General features: G+C 39.8%; 1 protein-coding gene and 1 long non-coding RNA gene across 6 annotated transcripts in view; one reads left to right on the plus strand and one right to left on the minus strand.

Annotated features, from left to right (window-relative positions):
- Positions 1 to 8,272: 8,272 nt before the first annotated feature.
- Positions 8,273 to 17,063, minus strand: LOC122685554. Its single transcript, XR_006338442.1, has 3 exons — positions 16,984 to 17,063; positions 12,868 to 12,987; positions 8,273 to 8,610 (listed from the first exon to the last, which is right to left on the minus strand). It is a non-coding gene; the product is annotated as an uncharacterized LOC122685554 (long non-coding RNA).
- A 205-nt stretch (positions 17,064 to 17,268) lies between these two features.
- The window catches only part of EPHA7 (EPH receptor A7), a 201,954-nt gene continuing 194,093 nt past the window's right edge, over positions 17,269 to 25,129 (plus strand). For all 5 annotated transcript variants that reach the window (XM_043890377.1, XM_043890378.1, XM_043890379.1 and 2 more), the window contains exons 1-2: positions 17,269 to 17,595; positions 21,923 to 21,987. In XM_043890377.1, coding sequence (XP_043746312.1) covers positions 17,499 to 17,595; positions 21,923 to 21,987 — 162 coding nt within the window. In that variant the 5' untranslated portion in view covers positions 17,269 to 17,498. The remainder of the gene's footprint in view (positions 17,596 to 21,922; positions 21,988 to 25,129) is intronic.

The raw sequence follows: 25,129 nt of genomic DNA on the forward strand, positions 1-25,129 counted from the left end.
AGTATTAAACTGTTAAAAGCATATGGAAAAGTCCTAAATCTCTAGAGCAAGCAAAGAGATTTCAGACTTGACAGCAAAAGCACCCAGTTCATAAAAAAAAAAAAAAAAAATGAACCACAGAAAAATTAAAAACTTCTTCCTTGTGGAATACCTTGTGAAGAGGATGAAAAACCAAGCTACAGACTGAAAGGTAATATTTATAAATCACATATATTTATAAAAGGTCTGTGTGTGTGTGTGTTAGTTGCTCAGTCATGTCTGACTTTTTGTGACCCCATGGACTGTAGCCAGCCAGGCTCCTCTGTCCGTGGAATTCTCCAGGCAAGAATATCAGAGAGGATTGCCATTTCCATCTTCAATAAAAGGTCTTACACCTAGAATATATAACAAACTCTCAAACCTCAACACTACAAAAACAAATCAGTATATTTGACAAATATGAAAAAGATATGAGGAGTCATTTAACCAGAGAAGATATACAGATGGCAGATGAGCATATGGGAAAATATTCAATATCATTAGAGATAAGAAAAATTTAATTTAAACCCACAGGAGATATCACTACATACATAAATTAGTGTCTGTGCTGTTCTTAGTCACTCAGTCATGTCTGACTCTTTGTGACCCCGTGGACTGTAGCCCGCCAGGCTCCTCTGTCCATGGAATTCTCTAGGCAAGAATACTGGAGTGGGTTGCCCTGCTCTCTTCCAGGGGATCTTCCCATCCCAGGGATTGAACCCAGGTCTCCCACACTGCAGGCTGATTCATTATGGACTGAGCCACTAGGCAAGCCCAAGATTACTGGAGTAGGTTGTCATTTCCTTCTCCAGGGGATCTTCCCAACCCAGGAATCAAACCGTGGTCTCCTGCATTGCAGGATGATTCTTTACCAGATGAGTTACCAGGGAAGCCCTAAATTAGTGGCTAATTTTTCAAAAAACTGTGAGAACACCAAATGCTGGCAAGGATGCAGAAAAATGAGGCCACTCATACTTTACTGATTAGAAGGTAAAATGGTACTTTACTAGTCAGAAGGTAAAATGCCAGCCGCTTCAGTTTCTCACAAAACTAAACTTGTGCTAACCATATGATACAGCAGTTGCACTCTCGGGCATTTATCCCAGAGAAATGGAAACTTATTGTCACATAAAAACCTGTACATGAATGTTCATAGTTTTATTTGTAAAGGTCAAAATCTGGAAATAATCCAAATGTCCTTCAGTGGATGAATGGGTAAATAAACTGTGGTATATTCATACAGTAAAATGCTACTATCAATAAATAGCATAAACTACTGATATACTCAAAAACTTGGATGAACTTCATGGATATTCCATTGACTGAAAACAGCCAATCTCAAAAGCTCATGTCCTGGATGATTCTATTTGTGCAAGCATTCCTAAAATAACAGAATGATAGAGATGGAGAAGATATCAGTGATTGCCCAGGGTTAGGAATGGTGGGGAGAGGAGTTGACTGTAACTGCAAAAGAGGAGAAAATAAAGGATGTAAGACCTTTGTGATAATGTAACAACTCTACATCTGGATTATATTGGTGGCTACATGCCTCGACACACAGGACAAAATTGAGAGAACCGCCCCCCACACACACACCCCATACCCACGAGTGACCCGAGTGACTGCAAAACTGATGACATCTGAACATTCTGTGGATTGTACCAGCATCAATGTCATGGTTTTAATATTGTACAATAGTTTTGCAAAGATGTTAACACTGAAGGAAATTGGGTGAATGGTATACAGTCCCTCTGTATACTCTGATTCTGTGAATCAATAATTCTTTCAGAAGTGACAAAATTAACTGAGAGTCTATTTAAAAAACCCAAGACCAGATTTCACCTCAGACCAGTTAAATCAGCATCTCTAATTAAGCCAGGTCGTATCAAACAACAGCATGTTAAAAACATCCCAGGTAACCCCAATGAGCAGCCAGCATTAAAAACCAGTGTGCCAAAGTAGGTTTTTCATGGTGTGATCCCAAAACGAGAAACAAAAAATGATCCGGAAACTTGTTAGTCATGCACATTATCAGGCCACACCCTAGACCTACTGGCTCAGAAAACAAGCAAAGTTGTGTTTTAACAAAACATCTAGGTAATTTTGTAGTACTATCCAATTGGTAGCAATTATTCTCAGCTATGTGAATACAGTGGCATCAATCAAGGAGCTCAAAAAATAAATAAATCTAGTACCTATACCCCACCACCCCAGACTGATCTATATAAATCAAACTGTTGGCAATGCAGACCTGGGGTTGACAATTTTAAAAAGCTCCCTGGATGATTTTAATGTGTTGCCAGGTAGAAGAATCACTGATCTAAAGCTGGGTTCTGAATTTTTTCTGCTTGGATTCTTTCAAAAATTAGATTTAGGAAACTTCCCCCAGAAAATACACATTCACACACAATTTACATATATTTTCAAGACATTTCTAGGAGTCATATAAAGAATTCCTGCTTTAGGGATTTTATATGGTTTGTTTTTAAGAAACTTGAGGCCTCCCCCCACCAAAAAAGAAAGGAGTTTTAGATAATGATAATTTATGTCCTTAGACCTAGACGTTTATGAGCACATTCTGTTTCTAAGCAGGTAAACTGGATTGAGGATGAGCTGTCCATCTTGAGCTCAGAGATAATTTTTGTAATTTACTAAGCATGTATAATGAGAACATATCCTGCTTAATTCTGTCTTATTTCCCCAATAATTATCTGCTATATTTTATTATGTATAGCTCTCTTTAAAAATGAATATACATCCTATGATGTATTGTTCTCTCTTTTGAATTTTATATATGAGTCACTGTAGTGCATTTCAAAAATTTGAATTTTTGTCATTAATGGCACTGCCAAAAATCTCCCTTTCGGAAAATCTAGGCTACAAGAAATGTCCTTGTGAAACATGTCTCTAGGAATAACTTCACAGAGCTGATTATAAAACACATGGTCAAACTAACTGAAAACTATTCATTCACATATTCAGCTATTAAGTATGTAGTATGTGTGTAACCACTGTTCAAGGCACCAAAGAAAGAAAATATTCCCCTTTCTCATGCATCTTACATTCTAGTTTGGAAAGAAAAGATGATAAACTTAAATAACGACATCATGTATTGAATGGTGATAAGATGTGTAGAAAAAGAAAAAAAATAAGGGATAGAGAAGTCCAAGGAAAACCTTTGTGAGGAGAGACAAGTGAATAAACTTAAAGAAGGTGGAGGAATCATAGATATAAACGTCTAGAGGCATTATATTCCAGGAAGAGGGAATCTGAATTGCTTGATGAAGAAGCTCCCCTGGCCTGTTAGGAGAGGAAGAAATCAGTGTGATAGAAAAAAGAAAGGGGAAAAGAGACAAGAGAAGTGGCAATCCCGGGGTCATAGTTTGGTGGGCTTTCTTGGGTCATTAATGAGCTTGATTCCCACCACAAAGTGAGACGCAACCACTAGAGACTTCCCAGTGGAGGAGTGAGGTATTCTCTGTTGAAAACAGAACACTCCAGCGCCGAACCCCCAGCCTCTGGCATCGAACGCCTGATGATGTGATGTGAAGCTGATCTAATCATAGAAATAAAGTTCACAAAAATGTCCTTGAATCATCCTGAAATCATCCCCCACCCCAGTTGGTGGACAAATTGTCTTCCAAAGCCAACCGGTCCCTGGTGCCAAACAGGCTGGGGACCCCGGCTCTAGCAGACTATTGAGAATGAGCTGAGAGTATGAGCAATCCTGGAAGCAGAGAACCCAGGCTGACAGAGTCATTTAAATGCTAGGGAACAGGCGATATGTTTGAAACTTAAATGCTGTGTTTCTACCTAAGGTTCTAAGTTTCTATAGTCATTTTGTTTATAATCACTCTCAGTCTGTATTATGTCCCACAAGGGATAAAGGAGGAAGCGGAAGAACAGGAAGCAGCAGGAACGCATGGCTCCAAGGCTCTTTTCTCTCAGAAAAAACTGATGGACGTGCCTTTAAAAGCTTCTTTATTCTTGCCGTAATTCATAACATCATTTGTGGCGCTGAATGCTGCTCCCTGTCTAGTGAAACAGGAGGAATTAAGGCAGATGAAACGTCTGTAGGTTTGTCTTAAGTAAGCAATATATTTTTCCAAAGATCAGGATAAACTTCAAATGGACAATAACTAGACATTGTCTCAAATTATAACAAAAGGTTTTTGAAGTCCTATCAACAAGAATGAGATCTCTGTGAAGCCATGCAATGGCACAGAATTTTAAATCACACATTTCCTCCCTTATTCAAAAATAAATAAGTAAATATGCCAGTTTTCTGACTAGTATGGCTTTTTTGACAACTGAATATCACCAACACTTAGCAGAATCTTTCACACACCTAGTCATCCACCAGATTACGATCAAAGCGCTATTATAGTACAATGCAGAAAAGTAGGTCTTTTGAAGAAATAATGCTGGGTCTATTATATACTTCATGGGGGAAAAAATACATCTTGATCTCTACCTTCCACCATAAACAAAGAACAATTCTAGGTGGACTGCAGATTCCAATATGAAAGGGAAAACAATACAGATGACAGAGGAAAACACAAAGAAATATCTTTGTGGCGCCAAATTAGGCAAAGATTTCTTGAACAAGATATTAACATTACTAATCCCAGAAGAAAATCAAGAATTTCTTTGTATCAAAAGACTATATTAACAGAGTAAAAAGGCAAACCACAAAGTATACCTGATAAAAGATGCATATCTAGATAAATGAACCACCACTGTAATCTACAATAAAAAGCAACTCAAAGAGAAAAAGTTTTATCAGATGCTTAATAAATGATACTCAAATAGCCAATAAACGTATAAAGCTGTATTCAAGTTCATTAGTCATCAGATAAATACTAAGACCGCAATATATAACCACACAGAATGGTAAAAAAAAAAAAAAATGGGAAAAATTAAGTATATGGAGCAACTGAACCCCCATACTTCAATGCTCTGATGTATGAGGAAACTACTACTAGAGGCATTTGAAGCTGGAGATAATTAATTGGAAATTAGACACCCACAAAAGTTTGTGAAACTTCCTGTATTAGTTTTGGACAATTGCATAATAAACTAGCCCCCAAGTTAGCAGCTTAACATAACAACCACCGTTTATTTTCCCAGTTCCTGTGGGTTAAGAATTCCATGTAAACGTGGTTGGACCCTCTGGCCCAGCTTCTTGTCTTCCACAGGCAGCAGTCCAGGTGCCCACCTGGATTATATTCATCTCAAGGATCAACTCAGAGGTTCTGCTTCCTAACTCACACCTGATGCTGTTGTTAGTCTTCATAATACCTACTTTCAAGATCATTCCAATTAAATTTCTTCAAATGTGTGGAAGTTTCTATTCTTCCAATAAAATATAACATGGGCATGCCCTGCTCTGCCCTTTATACACTATCTCTACTCTCTGAAATGTTAATCATCAACTGTATGTGACCAGCTAATCCTGCAACCCAAGACCAATCTGAAATGCCAGTTGCTTCGAGGATGTTCACCCCAGTCTGACTTATTGCTCTGAATACATCAGGGCACCTACCTCATTTAAAAAGCTCCATCTGTTAATTACATTAATGATGTGAATTTCTGTCACATACTAAAATAAATATTTTTCATGTGTTGATATTTTACAATGTGCAAAAGTGTTGAATCATGTCGTACATCTGAAATTAACATAATGTTTGATTGTTAACTCTACCTCAGAATCATAAACTATGATAAACCAGGAAAAATATAAGAACTAGTTGTAACTTCTGAAAACAGAAGTTCACACCATATTTCAATTCTCTTCTCCCCTTTCCCAATTTTTTGTATCATACCTACATTCTCAGAATATAAAGCTATTATGACACAGGCTGGAACCTGGGCCCCTTTACCTGAATGCTTGCACCTGGAGAAAAGTCTCCTCCAGAAGCAGAATATAAAGGACTAAAATTAACCACAGGCACCCAAAGTCTGGTTAATTACAAACAACAGGATACCAAAAGGCCACAAACCTACTGCCACGTTGGAAGTGCTAGGATCAACGGAGGGTACTGTGCATGATCACTGCACACGGCAGCACCAAGAGAGTGGGGAGACCACCAAAGCCACCCCTCCAGCATCTGATGATACACCCAGACCCTCACCTCTTTAAGGAAGCAATCCCCTCCCCACCTTCAACAGCAAGCAAGGGCACTTGTTACTTGCTTTCACTCCCTCAGTGCAACAGGAGTCCCAGTAAAGCCCTGTCTGAATTCCTCAGCAGATTTCAATTGATTAAATAGAGTCCAAGGAACCAAATCTGCATCAATTACATACTATTTTTTTTTAAACCTTCCTTTAATCTTCACACTAATCTTTACTGCAATGTCTCTTCAGTTATTTTCATTTCTGAAGCGGGTTATTTCGTAGACTTCTCAAGGAGGGCGCCTGGAACATTTTCATGAAACACTGTCGTATAATCAGGATCAGCATTACTGATTTTTCCTTTTGCCTCTAGGCTCCAGAATGGCTCCGCATCAAACTCTTAATGATTCTATCTTTAAGAGTTTGAGATTTTGCTTGTCAAGGATTTTTGGCATTAAATTCGCTTTTTGAAGAATTACTGCCTTAAAAATTTCATTTACTTTGATTTCTGAGTTGTTTGGAGCCCCTGAAATTTCGTGTCAGACACCAGTGCCTTTTTTGCTTTTCCTGGTTCCAGACCTGAATTTGTTTCCCTGGCGTTCGTCTTTACCGTTCCCATCCTACTTAATTTTGATTCCACTCCTTATTGTTGATGTCCACTGTGCAGTCCAGTCCCAGTGGAACCCTGACGGTTCAGTGTGAGGATATAAAGACTTCCATGCGTTACCTTAGACGTCTGCCTCGTTCACTGGTGGAGTTTAGCCAAGATCCTCTGCCTTCCATTGCAGCTCCTTGCCTGACTCACCGCCCAAGCGCTGAGCTTAAGTATCGCCCGCACAGAGCTTGCGCGGGCTCTTCCGGAAAGGGGTAGGGCTGGGCTCCCGGGGCTGCTCTACTGAAAATGCGCCCGGCCCTCAGGCGTCCGGCGACGCCGTTGCTTCTTTCTGCTTTCCCCACGTTTAGGGTGATACTGGGCAGGTCTAGTGGGTATGGTCCACCGCTTTGTACTTTGTGATTACAGCGGGATACCTTGTCATCTGTATGTATGTGCTAAGTCGCTTCAGTGGTATCCGACTCTGTGCGGCCCTATGAATTGTAGCCCAGAAGGCTCCTCTGTCCTTGGGGTTTCCCAGGCAAGAATACTGGAGTGGGTTGCCATGCCCTCCTCCAGGGGATCTTCCCGACCCAGGGGTCCAACCTGTTTCCCAGGCATCTCCTGCATTGGCAATTGGATTCCTTACCACCAGCGCCCCCTGCTCTTGTTGAAATATTGTTACTGCATTTTGGTTTTAATATCTTAATGGCCCTGTGTGATGTGGGAATCATGGAAGACACAAGCTATGCTTCCACAACCGCTGCCATCTTCCCATAATTCTTAAACAATTTATTTTTAAAAGAAACTTTAAAGGAAAAAAAATGGAGAATCAGATTTTTTTTCATGTATAGAAAGAAAAAAAAAAAAAAAAACACCTACAAGATGACTGTTTGCTGGAGGCTTAGATATGTCCTCATTGTTAGCAAGGGAGACTACAACTGGTAGCGATGTGACAGTTCCTGGTCCAGACAAGAGGTCAACTAGATAGCCCAAATGCCCTTGTACTGCAAACAACCAGCCATGTGATGGCCAGGCCAAGCTCAGGCGAGAGAGAGAAAGGCTCTGGGAGTGAAGAGGGAAGGGAAACCCAGGCGCAAGTTGTCATCCAATATTTCAGCTGCCAGGGTAGGGGTTCTCTTACTGCTCTATTGAGACAGGTGCCTGAAGAGTTGTCTTTTGCTGGGAGAGGAGGCAGAGATCTGCAGTGAAGACACACAGACACACACAGACACACACACACATGCACACACATAAACACAGAGAGACACATGTACACACATGCACACACATGCACACACATGTACATGCGTGCGTGTACATACATACACACACACATCTGATGGTGGATCGTGCCCCTAACAGAAGGTTGACTAGATACAGCAGTCCCCAACCTTCTTGCACCGGGGACCAGTTTCATGGAAGACAGTTTTTCCACAGACAGGTAGGGGGGTTGTTTGGGGGATGATTCGAGCGCATTACATTTATTGTGCACTTTATTTCTATGCTATTACATCAGCTCCACTTCAGGTCATCAGTGTGGGAAAACTAACAAGATGGCGCCAGCCAGGCTCCCCTGCCCCACGCTCTCCTGCTCTGTAAACAGTGACTTTAGGTGGTTATGTAGCAGCTGAGATCACTTATCGCACTGCACATGCACGTCATGAGGTGCCCCCTTGGCCACAGGCTGCTTTTGTTCTGTAAGTACATATAAGCTTCACCTGGAAAAGCCCGTCAGGCTTGTGAGCAATTACGTTGTGTGATGTCCGCTGCTACAGCTGCTGCGCCAGCCAGGAGGGAATAAACGCGTCCGCGGTGCCTTCGGCTCCTTGCGTTTTCTTCCAGCCGCTTAGCTCGTGCCTCGCCTCCCGTGGGTTCAGCAAACACTGCACACAGTGAGATCCAGAGAGAAAACTGACGCTGTGAGCAGGATCAGCATACAATCAGGTATTAGATCCCAGAGACTGAGGCCCCCTGGACTAGAAAACATTCTAATCATTAAGCAAACTTTATAGTCTGGGCTCTGGATGAGGAAGAAAAAGACTTCCTGAGGGAATCCCAGGTCGCACGGAAGTAAAGAATCTGCCTGCCAATGCAGGAGACACAGGAGACCTGGGTTCGATCCCTGGGTGGGGAAGATCCCTTGGAAGAGGAAATGGCAACCCACTCCAGGATTCCTGCCTGGAAGATCCCATGGACAGAAGAGCCTGGCCGATTGCAGTCCATGTGGTCTCAAAGAGCTGGAAACAACTGAGTGAGCATGCATATGCACAGGCACTGAATATTTGTGCCTCCCCAAATTCATATGCTGAAAGCATAACCTCTAAGGTGATGCTATTAGGAGGTGGAATCTTTGGGCAGTGATTAGGTCATGAAAGCAGAGCTCTTATGAACGAGTGCCCTTGTAAAAGAGGCCTAAGAGAGCCCCCTTGCTCCTTCTGATGTGTGAGAACACAGCAAATACATGACTGTCTATTAACCAGAAAGTAGGCCCTCATCAGACACCAAGTCTGCATGTACCTTGATCTTGACTTCTCAGCATCTAAAACTGAGAAACAAATTTCTGTTGTTTATATGCCATTGAGGCTATGGTACTTGTTATAGCAGTCCAAAATAAGATAGCCTGGGATTCAGCCAGCCAGTGTCTGATTATAAGTGTTAAGGGTATAATCAAATAGAGGAAGGGGTGGAGACTGGGAAAGGGGACTTTTTGTTTTAACTAGGGTGATAAGTGAAGTTTGAGTCAGGAGTAACATTAAGGAAATAATATCTAAAAAGAACACTACATGTTCATCTCCACAGGGTCTGAAAATGTGTTTCAGAAAAATCAATATTCTTTTCTGGTTAAAAACCAAAATCACATTTAACAAAAATGACAACAAGTAAATATATCCTTAACATGACCAAAAAAGCATGTATATACTTGTATATACAAGTGTGTATATATATGTACATGTGTATGTATATATATAAGTGTGTATTTATCTCAAAACCCCAAAGCTAGCAAGGATCCACCATCACCAAAATATGCCCTGATCTCACCATGAACAACAGTCAGCAGATACTACAAATTGGTGGACTACATCAAGACCTACATGAAATAGATAATTTAATAAAACTATAACTGATAAAAGAAATTCCTGTAAATTGGTTAAAGACATAAAGGATTCATGCTGTAACCCTAAATGAATAAGATACTGTGAAAAAATAACAGGAAATTAGAAAAACAAAACAAGATAAAAAAAACAACTTCTAAAACTAAAAAAAAAAAAAAAAGCCATGGAAATTAGAATTCTATTGGATGGAATAAGTAGCAGATTAATTAGAGCTGAAGAGAGAAAAGATAAACAGAAAATAAAAACAGGGCGAATACAATGAAACATCAAAGGGGTGACTATAGAGCAAATTTTAAAAATATTATATTTTGAGATATTTGAATACATAGAACTACAATATTCCTCCTAAATTTGTGATTGCTTCCCCCCCGCCCCCGGCCCTTTTTCATTCAGTATCTTTCACCATCCTGTTGTATAGCCTTGGGAACAAGTGCAATTGATTGAATCACAGCTGTTATCCTCTAAAATGGACATGACTACCATTTAAAATGTGATGCTCTACTGGACAGTTTCCCATATTGTCCTTATTATAGTATACCTTTATTCAAACTTAGAAGGTAATTGTTCCTCAAAATTTAATTCAAAGTTACCATGTAAATATATGATAAATTGCTAAAATAAAGACAGATGTGATTGTATAGAAGCATTAAATCCATGTTGAGATTTGAAAGAACTCTCATAAGGGGTCTTGTCCTTCTTTACTGGAATGCAGGGTAAATTTCCTTGCCCTGTACTTGTGAGGTAGATCAAGTTGGTTTTGCCTTTTCTGATTATCGTCTATCCTTAAATGAGGCAAATTTCTGTCACGATTTTTACATCTCTAGTTTTACACAGTTTGCCACCAGAGCTTGTTGCATAAAAGACTGCCGAGAGCGTGACTATCAGATATTAAAATACTTAATTAAACTGAGATTGACCTCAGTCATTTCATCAATCTAAATCAACTAGAGAATGTGTCAGCTTAACTTTGTAGCTTTAGTTAAAACAAATGCATCTATATAACCAAGCAATGATAGTAATATACTCACAGAATCTTGAGAATCATGAATGTTCATGATTTTTTTTTTCATCTCATCTGAGTGAGAGGGGAGAAGAAAAGACCTTTGGACAAGCCAGATGATAAAATCCTTATTGTGGCATTGAATCACTGCAATTTATGGCTAAAAGTGTGACTATGTAGACATCATCATTGTTCTCATGGCTGAAATCAACATTGAGTAACATTGGCTAGTTACCTATTTCTCTAAACATATGATCTTTCTGTTTCCTGGTGGTATTAGGTCTTGAGAGTATTGGGCTCTGCTTTATTCATCTGAATATGACCCCCATGCCTTTCTAAATATTTAATACTTGATAATACTATTTTAATCAAGGTTTCTGTCAATATCCTTTTACTGAAATAGTATGCTTTTTAGATTGTGAATCTGTAATCTATTTGATCTGCATCATCAAGGAAAAGTATATAGTCATTTGTCTATTTTAATTTGCTCACTTCAAAGGGAAACCCAGCATCTCCTTCTTGAGGTCTTCTTTTCTCCACAATTGTCTAAGAACTTCTAGAAGTACAGTCAGTTCAAACGGGTCAGATTTCTTCCCAATGATTCATTTGTTCAATCCACTAGTGTCTTCATTTTCCTTTTTATTTATTTATTTATTTTATTCCCCATCCTTACGGCCACACTGTATAACATCTGAAACCTAGCTTTACGCAGAATGACTGCAGTGAAACCTTGCTCGGTCACTCAACATTCGAGCTATAATGGTGTGTCTCTTTTACTCCACACTTCGATAAGTAGGACAAACACCATACTTGGGTGTCTGGGTTCAGAGAGCTTCTAAGCCTCAGGCATGTGGGTTCACCCAGCAAATTTTAAGCCCAGAATGTTCATTCCCGTCTCAGTGAGGACCTCTTTGAGGTCCTTAGGTGTATTTACTTCTCAGTCAGAGCCATTCTAATATTTTAGAGCTTCTAATATTGTTAAAATTCAAATGGGACTGCATTAGGGCCTTAAGACACCTTTCCTCCCAGAAATGTGCCCACTTTCTCCACAGAGAATACACTGCGGGCCCAGATAAGGGGTCGTAGAAGGCAAACCTTCGGCAGTGTACGGAGTTCCACACTTGAAAGTGGAGGTGTTAGTCACTCAGTCGTATCTGACTTTTTGCCCACTAGGCTCCTCTCCATGGAATTCTCCAGTCAAGAACACTGGAGAGGGTTGCTATTTCCTTCTCCAGGGGCTCTTCCCGATCCAGGGATTGAACCCAGGTCTCCTTGCATTACAGGAGGCGTCTTTACTGTCTGAGCTAGCAGGGGAGCACACTTCGTGGAAAAAGTACCCACAGCTTTATAATTTGATAGCTAGGGCACACTATTTATAAGTTCTTTTCCCTGTAACATAGAAATCCTATTTCTAAATTACTTTGATGCATAAGATTACTATTGTTCAGACATTTTCTTAGACCTCCTTGAGATCAAGCAGGCAAATTTTGATAAAATTTCATTTTTAGTATTAACCATGGCAGAAGACCACGGGTAGAAGTGGCCTGTAAAATGTTCCTCAAACAAGGGAGTCCTGGGAATACCACAGGATCCTTAAAAACAGTACTGTCAAGTCCGAGGGAACACTCAATCCCAGCCTGGCCATGTTTCAAGGGTGAAGGACTTTAGGAGTAAAGTGGGTGGAAAGCAAGAGAGTATCTGAGGTCTATCTGGAGACTGAGAGTCCCTCAGATGTTTGGTTTAAAAGAATTGGAGAGAGCTTTTCTGCAATATCATTCACCTTCTAAGGTGCCTTCAGAATCTATGCAGTTAAATATGGCCTCTGAACAGTTTGAAATAGGTTATATAACATCTCACAAATTTTTACAAAGGCCTTTAAGTACACTGGTATAGTTACAGAGTATAAGAAACTTAAAAGTGTCAAAGGAACAAGCATGTATTTACTATATACATACACATGTATAAAGTTATATACACACACATATATAAATACACATAATTATGTACGTAAATAATTTTATAATTACCTCATCCGAATTCAGTGTGGGCTCGGTTACTCAGGACACCCAGAGATCCTGATGCCCCCTGGTGGTCACTGAATTATCACAGATCTCCTTGACATCTGAAAATCCACTGGGTTTGAAGAGCTAAAACGTTGCAAGATGAAAAACCTTGTAAGCATGTAGAAGTAATTTGCATAATTTAAGCTAGTTCTTCCTCTCAGTGCTGGTGATTTATGGAATACAGAACTATAAGTAATGGGTGAGCCTCCCCCAGCAAAATCAAATTTGGGAAAAAAATTCTTAAGCACAAGTGGGCATGTGTTAAGTGAATTTGAATATAATGTGTCACATTTCCCTGCTTTGTTTACTAGTTATTTTAATAACAATCAAATAATTAAAGTTATTTTATTTAATACTTTTGAATATTTTAAGTGATCAGAAAATTTCAGAGTGACACCTCAGCAATGTTCAATTTGACTTATAATTTTGATAAACTGTATTTTTGTTAAGCTCTCTTGAATTAACTCAGTAATTTCAGTTAAAGAATTATAATTTTAATCTTCTGAGTGTTACCAATTTATCCAACCATGCAAAAGTGAATGAACTTTTATAAAGGCACAAAATATAGCCTTGACTTCTGACTTCTGACCTCTGACATCCTATACTACTAGATAAATCTGAAAATCTGAAGAATAAGTAAAATCATTGCTATTTATGAGCTTAGCCTATGTACATTTTTTACACTGGACTACAAGTAAATATTTTATATATACTACATAAATCATGCTAATGTAAACATATTAGTGATTTTCCTGCACAGTGGAAAGATTGTTTACATTTAGACTGAAATCACAAATAGAGAACCCAATTTTCTGTAATATCTATTAAGTGAGACTTTTTTTTTTTCTATTTATAATCAGTTTCTTCTGTACGGGACCTTTTCTTTCTTTCTTTGTTTTTTTTAGGACCTTTTTTAATTCAGTTTAAATTACCCCTTTTCTGTGATGAACTTGCATTTCCACATTTACCAGCTGTGAATGCATTTAGACAGTAAGTGCAAAACTAGTAGGTTCAGAAACAGCCCTTTGATTTTGTTGTCACTGTTAACTATTTAGTTTGGCAGCCTTGGGTGTGTAACTAAAGTCTCAGGTTCTTCCTTTCCCCTCTGAAGGCCTGTTTACTACACACACACACATACACATACACACACACACAAAGGCTTTTATTTGAAAATTTATGGAACTTATTCCCTGAAGTCATTAGAATTTACTCCTAAGTAACTATTCCTCTCTTAAAATTGGAAAATATCTCCCAAAGATAAACAGTGAGGTAAATATTAGTGTTGAAGCAAGTTAAATGAAGATAATAGCTGTACCCTCATTTGGAATGTTTCCTGAATTTGTACATTTATTTTCATATATGTACAGTTATGTGTGATTATCAGTAATCAGATAGATAAAAATAATAGTGCATAAATATTGGGCATATTTTCTTTGTATCTGAAAACAGGCATTTGTCATCTTTCTGCTATACAGTTAAGAGAGATGTTTCAAAAGAGGGTTTATAAATGTAATATTAAAGTTCTGGTCTCTTTTTTCCAAAATTATCTTAATATAAGCAGGGTATTCAGCTGCATTTCCCAACAAATACATAAAAATTAAAAAACAATTTTTCTAGAATTTCTGCTTTGGCTCACATGTGTTGGTTATATATATGCCATTTGGTATTGTTCAGGAAAATGATTTCTAATACATTTTCTAAACATACATATATTTGCTTTTCTAAAATGTGCCTTATTGATAATATGCACAAATAGATAAGATGCTAAAATAAACCATTTTAAAAGTGATAGAAAGGAATTAACTATTTTAAGTTATTTTAAAATAGGAGTTTTGTGAGCTGATTATTTTTTTATTTCAATGGCTTCATGTACAAAGAGGTTTATAGGCTTTGCTGCTAGTCAAAGAGTCTATTACTAATTTATACATTGTTTTTATATATTAAAATGTATACTGTATAAAACAGTATAACAATCATCCTTTCCTTGACTAAGTCATTTACTTTAAGTTAAATTCCATGACTTCTTTATCACTGTTCCTAGATACAAAGGAAAGAAGTTGGTAAACCTAAAAATGAGTATCGTTGTGCAACTCTGCAGGCAAGACCGCCAGAAGTCTGGCACGTGTGCATTTAATGCAAAGTCTCTTGCCTGTAAAAATAAAAGCAAGGCTGAACATGCCTCTATGTCTGATAGAGAGAAGGGACACAATAAGGAGATTCCTTATACCACCTACACTCATCAGAGTGAAGGATGTTACTTCTTTGGTTTCCTGGTCTAATGGAAAGGTATTTGTATTCACATCACTGAGTATTAGTCATTCAAGAGATGAAAGGAATATTTTAAACTTTAAAGGCTACCTTGGTGTCATTCTAAGAAGTGGGGATGAGACCCTGGGGAAAGTGTTGAAATTCTGGAGAATTATTTTAACCATTAGAAGTGGTTTCATATCTGGGAGTATGTGAGATTAACAGTTTTATTGCCTACGCGTGGGGATCTACATTCTTAGTCGTAGTGTTTTACCTTACAATTTTTACTCCTTAAAGCACCCGTTTGTGTAAATACTGCTTAATCTCTATAACAAGTGCACTCTCCATCTTTTTGTCTAGTTTCAAGGTTATTCTATTAAGTGGTTTACATTTTCCATGCATCTTCTAAAGGGCACTAAAGATGCTTTTAGTTATAATTTCTAAAATGTTTAATAGGGGTAATGGCTAGGAACAAGTAATATTTAAGAAAGGAACTAGAGACCCAAAGAGAGGTTAGAGGGGAGGAAATCTCATTTCTATTTTCTTCATAATTGCATTAGGCAAGTAAAAACTACAGGAGACAATTTTTCATAAAATACAATTTTAAAATCTGGGGATCTGTCATCTCTGAAAAGTCTTTGCTATAAATAAAAGAAACAATTCAATTTACTTTACATATCCAGATAGAAAAGATAGGAAAAGTTTGGAGTCTTAGACAAGGTCAAACTTTTTGCCTCTCTTACATAGAGGCAAATCATGAATGACAGATTTTTTTTTTTAAGGAGGAAATATATATATATATATATATGTCCTATATATATATATGTCCTATATATATATATATATAGGACAGGAAGAAAATGAAACTCCTCTTAGACATGTGATCAAGTTACTAGGCTTGACCTTCGGATTTGATGATTTGGCAATTAAGGTTTTTAAGTTCTTCATCTTATTGTATTACCCATCTTTTGAATTGCAAAGTGTCTGAAACTGCCTAACGGGAATGGGATTCCTCTAGGCAGTCGTCCTTAATATTTTAGTTAGACGAAATCAACCGGCGATGTTGGTGACACTTTTTATTCTTAGTTTGCCTTTGAAAGGTAATTATTGACTAATTATTGAAAAGTACTCAGTATGTGCGAAAGAGGTCTTGCTCTTAATTTAACTTAATTGAATGCATGGTAACATTCTTTAAAATTAAATGTAATTTATGCAGCGAAATGGAAAACGATCAAAGTGGGGGGAATTCCAGGAAAATCTCGGAAAATGATACGCATGTAAGAAAAACGTTTCGGAACCTCCAGAAGTTTCTCTTGCAGTGTTCTATTTAGTCCTACCAACTATCGGTAAAGGATAGGGCGGGGGTGAGGGGGGCACATAAAACAAAAGACTTCCTTTCTCCACTCCCTTTTCCTCTGGTTCTCTTGCCAGAGCTTGTTGCAAACTCTTGGAAACATTGTTTGAACATAATACATTTGATTACTTTCATTCTACCAGAGATTGTGCTGGGTGGTGCCTAAAGCTGTCTTTGGAGTAACAGAAAAGAGTAGTAACCCTTCAAGAAAGAAAAAGAACAAAGTTACCCGACCCGCGGAGGTTGTGAGTAACCACAACAACAAAAAAGTGAAAGGCACTTTACTTAAAGGCACAGTTCATTTCACTGTCCCGACTCCGTGCTTGGTAGCTGAGAGAGCTTGCATCGCTCTGGTTTCTAAAGGAGCGCAAGGAGCACCGCTATAAACACGACTGTAAATTGGAAGGGTTATTTTAGGATTGATTCTGCTCCGCGAAAGCTGAGATTGCTAAAAGGCAAGAGCCCACAGCAGCACGCACCTCGGCTGCCATCCACGTCCTCCTCAGAGCATCCAGAGCCAGCCGAGAGCTCCGAACCTGGAGGGAATCCTGGATCCGCAACCTGACTCCGCTTGCCGCCGATTGGCCCGCGCCCCTAACCCAACCCCCAAGGCTGGGGCGGCCGTTTCGCTGGGACCCGCCCCTAAGCCCTGGGAATCGCCGCCTGGGAGGCCGGCTAGGCCTGCCACTCAACCCGAGTGGCGGAGGCTCTGGGCTCGGAGCCCCGCCCCCTCCCCCTAATTGATATTATTGGAGTGTGGAGCAAGCGGCCGGTCTGCAGTCGGAGACTTGCAGGCAGCAAACACAGTGTGAACGAAAGGAGGGGGGGGGGGAAATTTTTTTAAAGCTAAACGTGGAGCAGCCAGCCGGAGATCGAGAAGGGGAATCAATGCGTGGAGCGCAATAAAAAATAAAAAGCCCATATACTTCGGAGCAAACAGCATTTAAAAAGCTACGGCTCAACTGAAACCGAAGATAAAACCTGCTCATGCACCATGGTTTTTCAAACTCGGCACCCTTCATGGATTATTTTATGCTACATCTGGCTGCTCCACTTCGCACACACCGGAGAAGCGCAGGCTGCAAAGGAAGGTAAGGTGCTGGGAAAGCAAAGTTTGTTCTGACTTATTTATTTAGCTGTCTACCTGCAAGAGCCGGCTGGTCCGCGGGGCTGCCGGCCGCGCCTCCGGCGCCCGGCGACCCTCCCCCGCCGGCTCCCCGCCCCCTCACCGCTCCGGCCGCTCCAGGCTGGCCGGTGGCTAGCGGGGCTCTCTGAGCCTCCTGCAGCCCCGCGCCCAGGGCCGTTCGCCCGACGAGAGTGGGATTTCTGGCGCAGACTGTCCAGAGGGCGTGAGCATCAAAGGAAGGCGGAGGGGGGGCAGGGGTTCGGGGTTGTGGGAACCGCCGACGAGCTCGTTCTCCCGGACCCGGGGCAGGTCAGATCTCTTCCTCTAGCCCTCTGCTCTTCCTCCTCTCTCCGTTCGTCTCACTGGGAGTCAGCTGTGGCCAGAGTTGGTCGGAGACCGGGCTCTAGAACCCTGGCCAGCCCGCCGGCGAGCGGCTGGAGCCTTCCCTGAGGGGCCGTGACTTGTGTGAGCTCCGAACGCTCGGGTTACTAATGAAGTGCTCACTGCGTCGGAGGAGCAGGAGCGGGCCTGCGCTTGGCGCTCGGACGCCGGCGCGGAACAATAACGCCGCGGAGGTGAAGCAGCGGACGGCGCGCTCCCCGCGCCCCGCGGGCCGGAGACATCTCCATTCAGCGCGCGCGGCGCAGGTCCTGGCGGCCGCGGGGACAGTGGCCGCCCAGCGGGCTCGGCCCGGCCAGGGGCGGGCGGTGGGAGTGGGGGGCAAGGGGAGGGGGACAAGGGGAGGGCTGGGACTGTGCAATTGATCAAAAGATGCCGCCTGGGCGACCAGAAGTCCTCAAACCTCTGCCCCCACAGTTCTGCAGTTACGGAATACGAGTGATCGAACCTTGCAAAAGACATGGACCCCAGGGGCTAGTTCTGGTTCATGAGAGCAAGATTCTTTGGGGCAGCTAGATACGCCTGTATATGGCCTTTTCCTCTCCTCTTCTCCTTTGAACCATTGACAGAAGGTAAAAATACCTTTCGGTGCCTGTAGTTGGAGCTGGGGAAAAATAAATCCTGTCAATGGAAACGTCTTCTGAGCAGTGTCACAATCTGCCCACCCTCCTCCATATCGTGCAGGCTGTACGTCTAAAGCTGATTTCCCGATACTGAAAAGCAGAATACTAATAATTACTTGTCCCTAAAGTGTGGAGGATGGAGGAATCTGTTACCAGATATAGGTCTTGGGGTCGGGAGTTGATGCGCATCGGTACTTGCTTCATCTATGTCTGAAAACTTACTGATTTAGTGCTGCTTTTTACGATTCTCTTCATGGGGCCTTCTTCGGTCAGGCAAACCTCTCCCCCCACCCCCGCAACCAAACGCCGTGACCTACTCTGATCCAGCCTGACCTTCTGACCCCAGGTTCCACATCTGCAACCTGTGTTGATGCTGAACCCATTCAGAGCAAACCTTAACTTCCAGCTGTCGGTTTCGCTGTTGCAGATGAACACACATCTGCTAGAAACACAGTCATACACACCAAAACCCACATTTCTACTCGCGCGACATCAGAGACTAGAGACATGGAATCCTGCAAACTTATATTGATTGCTTCGGGATCTCGGGACCCGAGGAAAAGTTTGCACCGCCGGGGCGAAACCCCGCGCGCTAGCTAGCGCAGACCCCGGCTGGAGTTTGAGCTATAAATAACTGCATCACTAGGGGGAGAGGTTCCTGCAGTCAGAATGGCTTGCTCGCCCGCGTTTCTCTTCTGGGTGCGATATACGTGGAGAGGATTCTGATTCTAGGAGGCCGAATTCTTTACATGCAGAAGTGAGCTGTTTAAAAGGTGGGCGGGGGTGGCGAAGGCGCTCCGCTTCTCGATGGCGAACTCACCCGGCGTGTCGCGGCGGTCAAGGGCTGCCGTTCTGGGAGCGAGCGAGCCCCGAGGCGACGCCGGGGCACCCAGGGGCGAGCGCCAGGAAGCGCCTGGAGCAGGTGCCTAGCTCTCTGGAGCGGATGGGAATGATTAGAGAAAGATGAGGGACCTCCTTTCTCCACTTTTCCCGCACATGTTCTCTCGGGGAGGTCGGTTCCCTCTACTGCGAGCGCGCATATAAGTCAGTCTAACGCTTGGAGGCGAAGTGCAGCCGCTGTATTTCCTCTCCATTAAGGCTGCCGCCGCGGCCCCCTCTGAGGAGACGCTTCCCGATAGCCCCTCTCCTCCTCCGGCTCCTTCTGGAGCTGGGGCGCCACCGGTTCCCTGGAGTGCCCAGGTCTGGCGGAGGCGTAATGGATGCTCCGCGCGGCGGGCGCGCCCGTCTGGCAGCCCCCGCCCCGCCCCGCCGACGGCCCCGCCCCGGCTCGCGCTGCTGCCCGCGCGGCCGGGCGCCGGCTCCCGCGGCGCGCCCGGCATCTCGCTCCTCGCCCGCGCCCCCCGCACCCCCACCCAGCCCCGCCGCGACGGCTCAGAGTCCCGGGACCGGGGACCGCACGCCGCGGCCCGATCGACCGCCAGGCTACGCCTCCGCGGGCGGGAAGGGAGGCTGGAGCGGGAAGGCGAACGCGCGCGGTTACCGGCTGGTCTAGAGAGCGGACCGCGGAAGGGAGACGGGCTGAATCTTTGAGCTAGTTCAATGCTGAGGGGCCGGCTTCCCTTCTGCTTTTATTTGTTCGTTTGTTTCTCTCTGAACTTGTTTGCCGTCACCGCCCCACCTGGGACCCTGGCTCTCACCCCAGGCTGTGCCGAGGGGTAATGGAAAGGCAGTAAACAATCATCACTGTGCTTATTTCACCTTCAAAAATGACCCAAGAAAGTCTCCTGGCTTTAAAATTCACTTGTCACTACGAAAGACGGAAATAATAATAATAATAAAGTAAATCATCTCTAAAGAAAAGTACATAGACCCACTTTGTGCATGTTGAGGACAAAAACAAACTTTAAAAACCATTTCCTATAAATTCAGTAGTCCAAACATTTATTGATGTTCCTAGTTCGAAGTACAACTTAGTTTTAAAAGTGTGGCTTTTAAAATTATTATTATTATTTGAAAGGGTGTGTGCTATCATGGTCTTCCTGAGAGTCTGAAGTATAAAACATCTTGGGAAAAAAGTGTTTGTTTTCAGTTATAGGGAATAACCTTGACTAGTGTGAAGGAGTTGATAATATCAGCTTTCTCTCTTTTCTTAGAGTAAAAAATTTTCATTACCTTTAACACCACAGTTGTTTCCCTCTATTAATAGTTACTGAAAAGTTTATTTAAGCATGTATTTCATTTGAGCTCAAATTTTAACATTTTGTTGAGGTTGATGGCAAGCATATTTACATGCCTGAAAATATATTCACATTTCTGGACAGATTGATTCATTTGTTAAAATGCTATGGAATCATGGAAATATTTTTGAAGAATACAAACTCATGTAACTCTGAAACTAGTTTGAACAGAGTGAATGCTTTAGGAGATTAATTGTCATAAAAAGCAGTAAAATGTATCAAATTGGAAGTATGGTATATATTAATGTGTGACATTTTAATGCATTATCTTGCATTATATTGTATTGTAAATGCATCAGGAGCATTTATTACATTTATATAAATATTAATTGCATTATACTTTATGGTAGTGTAAGAACAGAATACAACTGTTTTTAAAAGTCAAGTCAAAGTTTGAATATCCCATTTTGAGAATTAGCTAATGCTTTGAAATATTTATAAATTTAAAAAGTAGAAATATTAAAAACAGATGTTTGAATAACCCAGAAATGTATCTTGTAAGTGATAGGCAGTTTACTTTTTTCATAATAACATTGCTTAATATGATTTTTAATTATATTCATTTTGGTTTAAGAGAAGACATTGTGTGTGGAAAGTTAAAAAAATAAACTCCAATTCTCAAAAGGCACTAGGAAATACTTTTTGAAGAATAGTACAAGGCAGTGACTGAGGAGTAATATGGAATTATGCTTTATTATGTTAATGCTATTTTATTTGACAAAGTTTAGAGCACACAGTGGTTTACAAAATTCTTTATAATATACAATTACTACAGAATCAGTATGCATCATATATCATTTTTTACCTGTGCTTTCATGCTTTTGAGTTTTTAATTAATTTTAATATTTCAATATAAAAAAGTAAGTTGGTTTTTCAATATCTTTCTTCCCTTAAGAAAGTGGAATATTTTTGTCAGGTAGGTCTATATTTCATCATTCACTAATATAAATAACTGTTTATATATTTTAAATCATAAAGTGATAATTGTTTTAAAAATTAGATTGACTTTAATAACTTTTACAAACATTTTCACTTTTCATCTAACATTTAGAAATGCAACTTTCTTTTTCAGTACTACTGCTGGATTCTAAAGCACAACAAACAGAGTTGGAGTGGATTTCCTCTCCACCCAATGGGGTAAGTGCTTCTCCTCACAAAATATCATTATTTTATTTTTTATTTTTTAAAGTAAAAAATAAAACTTTCCCTTCCCCAGTGCAGTTATTCAGATTCTTCACATTTAAATTGTTTTGATTTCATATATCTTGTTCAATATTTTGTTGGGTTTATAATGAGACATTGAATTCTTGGAGTAGAGATGGTATACTTAGAACTCTGAAAAATAGATTTTTAGAAAAACTCTTTAACCATAATCTTTTGAGTTCTTCTGTGAGTGGGACCATATGTCAGTTTCCAGGCTATAAATGTTAACTAATTACAGAGAATATGCCTTTCATGAACTCAAACCTCTTTAGTTGCTTTATACTTCTTTAGTATAATCACCAGGTAGGTTGTGTGTAGTTCTTTAAAAACAGTAGGTAATCTGTTTTCCTCTTTTGAAAAACATTTTAGCATTATTCAAAATATACTTGAAAGGATAACTGAAAGTGTGATATGCTCAACATTTTAACATAAAATTTACTATGAAATATGATTTGGATTCTCCAAAATTTGTACTATGTGCTACCTGTTCTTATTAATCAGAAGTGATGGTAGAGCAAGCACATATCAGAGTAAAAATCTGTTACAGTAGATGAGTGAAAGCTGTCCAATAAAAGCTTATGAAAATGTAAGTAGATTCTAAAAAAATTCTGACTGTTAAGTTTCATGTATCCAGAAAGATACATTACTTACTTAAATTTAGTTCAATGTCGATGTCTTTGGGTATTATTTTAATTGTGAAAGAGGGTACATACTTCATCCCTTACTAAGTAAAAAGGCTCCAAGAAAGGGGATTGTAACCCCCATTGTTACTTAAGTTAATCTTTGGTACAATAAAACGTTTGGAGTCAAAGAGCATTAAGTATGAGTGAAGACATAAAAAGTTTGCAAAGAATGAAAGTCTGACAGATTTTTGAGTGTAAGAACATCATGAAATGAACATGTCATAAGCTGGGGAAGTTAGTTTAAAAACGTAAAATGTGAACAATGCAAATCTGTTTAAAGTAGATTAGGTTTTTAAAATGAATATTTGAGATGCTTAAGATCATATTGCAGTTATCTATATTGGTCAGAAAGAGCTTTGAAAAAATGACAAGTATTTTACAGATTAAGTATAAAAAGTAGGCTGAGTTTGAAGTATGAATGTCATACTTACCTTGAAAGTTGAATGGTTTCCATGAGTAAAATAACATGCATTATAGGAAGGCATTCACAAAAAAATGGAGCACCTTTCTTGCCAATGATAGATGCGGCCCATTTTCCACCCTTCATCAGTTAAAACAAATAGAGATAGAGAATGGTTTTTATCTCGTAAGGAGAAGTAAACTGATACATGTTTCTAATATTTCATCCATGCAATCTGTAAAATGATAAACCATGACTTTCTGTGTTATCTTGGACTGAGATGGACATTTTATCAGTGCAAAGTATCTTGAGTGAACTTAACCCTACATATCTTACGAATCAGCAGATAACATTAGACAATAATGATTGACAGTATATTCCATGTATAAAATGGGTTGGCTTATATGTGGTTGAATATCTAACTGGAAATAAAATGTTATTAAGATATAAGTGTCTAGAAATAATTTTATAAGCATACCTTAAGAATACACTAACCAAACTAAGACTTCTTTCCCGGTGTAGAAATCAGTCTCTTAGAAGTAAGATAATAAATCAAAAGTTGCATTAAATGCATTAATTTTGCCTCACTCCATCTTGAAGTTTCCCTTCAGGAGTAAATTTTTAAGTAAGCATTAAAGTTAACTGAGTTTCATTGGTAGTAAAATTGATTTTGCATACATTGAACAAAATAATATAATTGTTCTTAGAGCTAGAAAAAAGAGTTCTTCAGATGTATTCCTTTCTAATAATTAGCCTTGGCTTCTTCTAACCAGGGAATTGTTAAAAAGAGCACATTTATCCTTGGAGCTTTTCACTTTTTGGTAGATGCTATTACTAGTTTCACTTCTTTTAATAATTTCAACCTAATTAAGAGACTAAAATCTGCTCATCCAAATGGATGAATTTGGTTATATTTGGCTAAGAGCCATTCAAGAAGATTATAAGCAGCTAACTGAAATGGAAAACTACGCACTCCATTAACTAGTCACAAACTTAAGTTGTGTTGAGTAAAAAGCTGAACATGATAATGGGCTGTTAGCTACATTTGAGGACCTTTGATGGTGTGTATAATAAAATGGTAGCAAAATATGTCATCACAAGAAATTTCTGAATTTCAGGGTATTGCTACTTTGTCTTGTTAGTTTTCTCAGAGCTACTTTTAAAAGTAGATATTAGTATTTTACAGAATATTTAAGGAAATTGATGTTTCTGGTCGAGTTTTACAAATGAAACTCATTACCCCATGCTTATTTTTTTCCCCTTTGCTTTTCTTGAAGCAGTAGTTTAAATATTGCATGCTGTGTGACTTTGGATCAGAAGACTAACAGGATTTTATATTTGGCATTTCCTGTTAGGGAAAAGAATACAAATAGGTGACAATTTCACTATTAAGGTATCATAAATACAAAGTTGGAAATTTTGTAATAATGGTAAGAAAGGATATAAGTAATAATTGCCTTAGGCTTTTAGGTGAAATGAATTTATTAACCAATAAGCAATATAAATAATATTTAGCAAGGTTTAATAATCTTTAAATTGTTGCAAATTTGGCTGAGCTTATTATTTTCCTTTTTTGTGAAAATAAATGAGTTTGCTGTAGTATGTATTATATCAGCATATGAATGGGCATTTTTAAACATCTGATATTTTTCCTGTCAGAACGCTTATTACCTACATGTGATTCAACATGCTGGTTTGCCATGGACATTTTATTGTCCGTTAATGAATCATACTTTTATAACTATTTATGGCTATGAGGCATTATGGACAATATTATATACAACACTGCAGTAAATAAATCGCTCTGTAAAACGTGACTCCTTTATATCTCATGTCGCAAAGATTGTGAAAGATTCTGCATTATGAGTCTCAACATGTGTGAAATGCTCTTGCATTTCAGAGTCCTCTTGGAATTTTCTTCCCTATGTTTTTAGGTACTCTCTTAATTTAAATATAACATCAACACTGAAAATGTCAACTGAGTGATCAAAAA

Source organism: Cervus elaphus, chromosome 28 (genome assembly GCF_910594005.1).
Source record: "Cervus elaphus chromosome 28, mCerEla1.1, whole genome shotgun sequence".
Classification (NCBI taxonomy): Eukaryota; Metazoa; Chordata; class Mammalia; order Artiodactyla; family Cervidae; genus Cervus; species Cervus elaphus.